Source organism: Cherax quadricarinatus, chromosome 7 (genome assembly GCF_038502225.1).
Source record: "Cherax quadricarinatus isolate ZL_2023a chromosome 7, ASM3850222v1, whole genome shotgun sequence".
Taxonomy (NCBI): Eukaryota; Metazoa; Arthropoda; class Malacostraca; order Decapoda; family Parastacidae; genus Cherax; species Cherax quadricarinatus.
The window spans coordinates 2423937-2430755 of record NC_091298.1 but is presented as its reverse complement, the minus strand read 5'-3'; the positions used below and the strand labels follow the sequence as shown (position 1 = coordinate 2430755).

Below are 6819 nucleotides of genomic sequence, written 5' to 3'. Positions count from 1 at the left end.
CAGGTAATTGTCGTTGGTCCGACGTGGAACGGGCCGGCGATTCGAAAATTGCCGCACCGTAGAGGGAGAGGCCGGAAGCATAGTCAGAGGAGAGCGAAGGTCAGATAAATCGAAGGAGTCAGTCGAGGCCTCAGTACCTGAAGCGGGTGAGGAAACAGCACCGGCAAGAGGTACAGAGGCATGAGGAGTGTCCGAAGAGTGGTCCAAAGACGAGGCGGGGTCAGAACGGGGTGCGGTATCAAGAAGGGGCCCAGGGGTAGCAGGTTCATGGACTAGGGCTGCCATGGTTAGGTTAGTTTTCTTTTTTTTTTCTTAAAAACAAAAAGAAAGAAAAAAAGAATAAAAAAAGGGGGGACGAGGGAGGGATAGTTCCTAGGAGGATAGAAAGGGCCAGAAATCTCCCTCCGCACCCAAGAGGACCTCAGCACCGCAAGTAGCGCAGATGCAGCATGGAACCCATGCCATACCCTACCCATCATGCCAGTAAACCAGCAATCCTGGATAGCAACCTCACATCTGCCGAACTACCTCGGTGGACAAAAGAGAGGGCGGCCGGAAATCCGCCACAAAGCATACCTCCTTCGGCCACCACCCCCGGAATCCGAAAGGTGGCTTCCAGAGATACACCCGTCGCCCGAGAGACACCCAAAGCCATCCTCTGTGTTTGGTGTTTGCTGCGCTGTTTACTCTAGCTGGCGCTGTTTAACTGGTGCTCCCACAAGGTACTAAGTGGTCCCAGATTTTTTTAATACTTCGCAGTGTGTTAAGACCCGTTCTATGCTGACCAGGCATCTCAGGCCAATCGTGCCAAATTTGGAGGCTGGAAAAATAAAACGTTGATCTATGTTTGGGGCACTAGCAGTAAGAATGGAGATCTACGTTTGAACAGTTAAGGGGTTAAGTATATCTTCCTGATAAAGGTATACATGCAAAACATTTAATGCATTTTACAAAGTTCATATTTTTTTTTTACCTTGAATACATTCTTAGAATACAATATAAATGCACAAGTACAAAATAAGAAACCAAAGACTAGGTGGGGCTTGAATCCACAGCAAGTGACTCGTAAAACTCCAGGCCAGTGAGTAAGCCACTCTCCTGGAGTTCGACTCACTCGCCATGGGTTCAAACCCGACCCATTATGTGGTTTGTTTGCAACTATGTTACTATAATTTTGAGTTACAAAATGAGCATGGCAGAATACCCTTTTACTTTATATACATGGCAAGCTATTCAATATAAACTGTAAGTACTGTATAGTATCTGCATTAGGGAAATGTACTCAGAACTAAATACTAAATTGTTAATTCAAGACCCTGACTAGTTTTCCTTCAGCAAATTTTTTACAGGGCAGTAATGAGAATTGCCAACTACTAAGTAACCTGCAATGAGGTTATTAGAAGTTGCTTCTTTGTAGCATGATAAATTTTCCGATCTTAAATTCCTTAATGATAAAATCTATTCTAATAAAGTTCTTCATTTAATTTTTAAGTGCAACTATTCTTCCAAGATGAGCAACAAAATTTTTGGCTTCAAATATTCATCCAATAATCATATTTGTTACACAATCAATATAAAATGTATTTAATGATGGTACAGGAGATCCATGGAAAGATGGCTCAGAAATTAATTTGCTGATTATCTCAAAATAGTACTAACTGGTAAAAAAAAAAAAACTGACATAACTGTTAATGTAAAATAATCCTAGGACACATGCTTTGAAATTCATATATTTTGAGCACTCCTTGTCAAGAAATAAATCAAAATTATCTTTCTAATTTTATGATTTTTTTTTATTAACTATTACTTGCACAGTACCACCACTCAAGTGGAGTGGTAGTACTGGAGGAAATAGTTTAGTGCATATATACTGGATAAAATAGCTAAACAAAGATAATGTAAATTACATATAGCGCACAAAAACCTTATGGAATGGCCTGATATATGATATTAATACTATACAATAATACCAAACTGGCAATTCTCAAAGTTAATATAGCAAATTTTTGTTTGTAAATTTGTAAATTGAGCAAAACAATTTTGGTTTTAAACATCTAACAATGCTGAAAGTTTAGTTACATTATTCTTGCTGTCTTATGATGTAGGAGTTTCAAATGCCTAATGATATGCAGTCTGGTCACACTCCCCTAAGCTTCATCAGTGTTGGTGTTCAGAAGTGGGATGAATTACATGCAGTTGTTCTATATTCTTACGGACCTTTTCTGTGCACTGCTGCAAAAAAAAAAAAAAAAATAAAATAAAATAAAAATATAAATAAATAAAAAATAAGTATGTACAATACATATAAGGTGCATATCTTTGCCTTTTTTTTTTTATCTACCTACTTGCATGTTATGACAGTGCATAACATTTTATAACTTCTTATTACAGCATTTTTTTTTTCAACAAGTTGGCCATCTACTGAGGCAGGGTGACCCCCCCCCCCCCCAAAAAAAAAAAAAAAAAAACTTTCATTGTCATCCAACACTTTCACCTCACTCACACATAATCACTGTCTTTGCAGAGGTGCCCAGATACAACAGTTTAGAAGCATATATGTATAAAGATATGTAACATATCCCTCCAAACTGCCAATATCCCAAATCCCTCCTTAATTTAAAGTGCAGGCATTGTACTTCTCATTTCCAATACTCAAGTCTGGCTATATAAAAATAACCGGTTTCTCTGAATCTCTTCACTAAATATTACCCTGCTCACACTCCAACAGCTCGTGTCCTAAAAACCATTCGTCTCCATTCACTCTTAACACGCTCACGCACGTTTGCTGTAAGTCCAAGTCCCTCGCCCACAAAACCTTCTTCCCTCCAACCTTTTCAAGGATGACCTCCCATCCCGCCTTCTTTATTATCATTCCTAAGATGGCATCTCGAGACATAAGACACTCTTACTTATTTTAATGTGTACCTGCACAGCAGCACAGTGTTTAAATTTATTTAGGTACAGGTATACATAAATATAATTATCAGAGTACAGTGGACCCCCGCTTAACGATCACCTCCCAATGCGACCAATTATGTAAGTGTGTTTGTACATGTATGTTTGGGGGTCTGAAATGGGCTAATCTACTTCACAACATTCCTTATGGGAACAAATTTGGTCAGTACTGGCACCTGAACATACTTCTGGAATGAAAAAATATCGTTAACCGGGGGTCCACTGTATATATAAAATATGAAATAACTTTTAAAAACACTTGAAATCTTGGAGTTTCCAGACATAATGGAGAGATGCGGTGCTTACGAAGCTCACGGAGAATGTAAAGCCGGGTGGGGCACGGTGACCGTATTAGAAAGTCAAGTGTGGGGAGCCGTATACAGTAGGGCCCCACTTATACGGCTGGTTAGGTTCCAGGCTACCGCCGTAAAGCGGAAACCGCCGTAAAGTGGAACACCCTTTTTTTCCACTTACAAATGCGTACAAACACTAGATAACAAGTTTACACTAACATATATTAAGTTAGCAATAGAACCAGGCATCAAAAAACAATAAAAAAGTACAATACACACATAGTGCACTCATTACTTACCTTAAAATATTTATAGTCTTAATCTAGGGTGAGACAAGTAGTATTTATTGTAAGAAATCAAGTGTGGTATGTATGGTAGTCAGCCGGGCTACCATACCAGGCCACCCCACCCACACATACAATTCTATATTTAAGCATCCCAGAGCGATAAAATGTATATACAGTTCACTCATTACTTACCTTAAAATATTTGTAGTCTTAATGTAGGGTCAGGAGTAAGTAAATGAGATAAAACGAATAAATGAGAGAGAGAAAGAATGAGTGCATGAGAGGGGACAGGCGCAGAGTTATGTAAACAAACCAGGCGAAGGTAAGTTTTGTAAACAAAGTGTACACGTCTGGTTTGTGTACAAGTTACATTGTGTACAGGTTGTCTCTACATTGATACGGTAGAATAAATAAAGAAGAACACTCCCATTCTCATGTAACATCATTTTGAGAAGAAATGATGCTCTGAGTGAAGGCAATGGAAATAAGTCACTGACTTTTTTGGGTTATCCTAGGTTCTCTACACATATGTTGTTATGTATGATAATCTATGTAACTGTATTTGTGTATACCTGAATAAACTTACATACATACGAAAGGAATAATTTTCTACAGTTACCCCCAGTAACACATTTTCTCTTATGTTAGATTAGAGAAAATGTTATTCTTGGCATCACTTGTACAAGTTATCTGGCTACCACATCTCATATTTATGTTTATTTATTATATTGTAGGGTGTATTTATCATCTTTTTATGTTATGTATTGTGTTTATTATATAATTTTGAAAAAAATATGGATGGATTACTGAAAATGTGTATATTAACGTAATATACAACATTTAATGAGACTCGGTGATTATTATTATTATTATTATCATTTCTAATATGGCGTCACTTGTGCAAGTCGTCTGCTACCACATCTCATATTTATGTTTATTTATTCTATTGTGGGGTGTATTTATCATCTTTTTATGTTATGTATCGTGTTTACTATATAATTTTGAAAAAATATCATAGATGGATTAATGAAAATGTGTATTTAACGTAATATACGACATTTAAATGAGACTCGATGATTATTATTATCATTACTAATGTGACGTCTGGAGACATAAAACACTCTTACTGATTTTAATGTGTACCTGCATGCCAGCACAGTATGTAAGTTTATTTAAGTACAGGTATACACAAGTATAATTATCAGAGTATATATAAAATATGAAATAACTTTTAAAAACATTTGAAATTTTGGAGTTTCCAGACAAAATGGAGAGACTTAGTGCTTACTGAGCTCACGAAGAATGTAAACAAACAGGGTGGGGCACGGTGACTGTATTAGAAAGTCAGGTGGGGGGAGCCGTATAGCGAGTTTTGGTCATAATTTGAAATGACCGTATTAGCGGAATGCCGTAAAGCGAACCACCGTAAAGCGGGGCCCTACTGTACTGGAATATTCATTTAAACTACAGAAATAAATATACCCGTTTCATTTATGCTAATGTTTTTTTTATTTATGGAAATGTTTTAGTCTCCAGCAGTCCATAGTGTGTTAGAAGTATACTGCTGAATTATCATGTGACCTCTGTTGGTCTGGCAAAATCAATATACCAGCAAAGTCTAGGAAACAAGGGTGCTGGAAAATCAGTGCTGTACCTGTATTACGCATTATCCACTTTTTCAGGCTTGGTGCATACCTGCTAAATTGAAAACTAACCTTAAGATGTCTTAAGAACATCAGTATTAACTAGGTCAGTGACATACAGTATACCCTCTCAAAATGTGTAGGTTATGTTCCTGAAAATTGGCACCTTGTGAAAAATAGGATTATGTGAAGTGAAATATGGGGAAACAGAACCATGTTCCAGGCACTTCCAAATCTGTGAAACAACTCTTTAACATTAGGTAAATACAGTGGACCCCCGGCATACGATATTAATCCGTTCCTGAGAGCTCATTGTATGTTGAAATTATTGCAAGGTGAATTAATTTTCCCTATAAGAAATAATGGAAATCAAATTAATCCGTGCAAGACACCACAAAGTATAAAAAATTTTTTTTTTTTTACCACGTGAAATATTAATTTTAATACACACAAACTGACATTTACCTTTACTCAAGATCTGGTGATGATTGATAGGATGGGAGGAGGGGAGAGTGTGGAAGTTGTTAATGTTTAGAAGGGGAATTCCCTTCCATTAGGACTTTAGGTGGCACGTCCTTTTCCGGGGTTACTTCCCTTCTTTTAATGCCACTAGGACCAGCTGACCGTGATGCAGCAACAGCTGACCATGGTACAGCAACAGCTGACTTTGGTGCAGCAGCAGCTGACCGTGGTGCAGCAACAGAGGATGGTGGTGTAGCAGCAACTGACCGTGGTGCAACAGCAGCTCACCGTGGTTCAGCAACAGCTGACTGGTGCAGCAGCAGCTTACCGTGGTGCAGCAGCAGCTGACCGTGGTGCAGCAGCAGCCGACCGTGGTGCAACAGCAGCTCACCGTGATTCAGCAACAGCTGACTGGTGCAGCAACAGCTGACCGATCTCTGTTACGAAAACAAACTTGCACCTTTTGCAAGAACAGCTTCCTTGATTGCCGTTTTGTTGGCCACAATAGTAGCGATGGTTGATTGGGGTTTGGTATACAACCTGGCCAGCTCCGAGACACGTACTCCACTTTCGTACTTAGCAATTATCTCTTTCTTCATTTCCATAGTAATTTTTTTACTGCACGGTTGGCACTAGAAGTTTTCTTGAGGCCCATGGTGACTTATTTTGTAGGTACAATCACTAAAAACACTGTGATAATATGAAATGTACCGATTGTATGTGTGGATGAGACCGCACTGGCTGGCTTGTAAACACTGGCACGTACGGGGCAGCTGAGGACACATGTGGGACGCGTCCCGGATGAATCGTGTGTGGTGGGGTTTTTAACGTGTGGCTAGGCAAAATTTTTGCGTTTAAATGTATCATATGCCGGATTTAATGTATGCCGATGCTATCATATGCCGGGGGTCCACTGTATACAGTTTATCTTTTCTTACATTCTAGTTCCTGTTGCTTGCTGACATGGAATGTGTGTGTATGAGGTGGGGTAGAAGGTGGGAGGGGTTGTATTCATGTGGCTGTATTGTAATTAGCTAATGGATGAACTGGAGTACTTAAGTATTCTATAATACATCTCAATGTAATAGAGCTAATGATGGGACATCATACATTGCTTCTATGTTTCGGAGCAATGCTTCTAGATATGCCAGGGTACTTTTTGGTAAAAGTGGAAATTTA

General features: G+C 38.7%; 1 protein-coding gene across 2 annotated transcripts in view; it reads right to left on the bottom strand.

Annotated features, from left to right (window-relative positions):
* Window positions 1–1092: 1092 nt before the first annotated feature.
* The window catches only part of LOC128686799 (uncharacterized), an 84657-nt gene continuing 78930 nt past the window's right edge, over window positions 1093–6819 (bottom strand). The window contains exon 12 of one of the 2 annotated variants that reach the window (XM_053773894.2): window positions 1093–2232. In XM_053773894.2, coding sequence (XP_053629869.1) covers window positions 2158–2232 — 75 coding nt within the window. In that variant the 3' untranslated portion in view covers window positions 1093–2157. The remainder of the gene's footprint in view (window positions 2233–6819) is intronic. The other variant, XM_053773895.2, reaches the window with a different exon arrangement.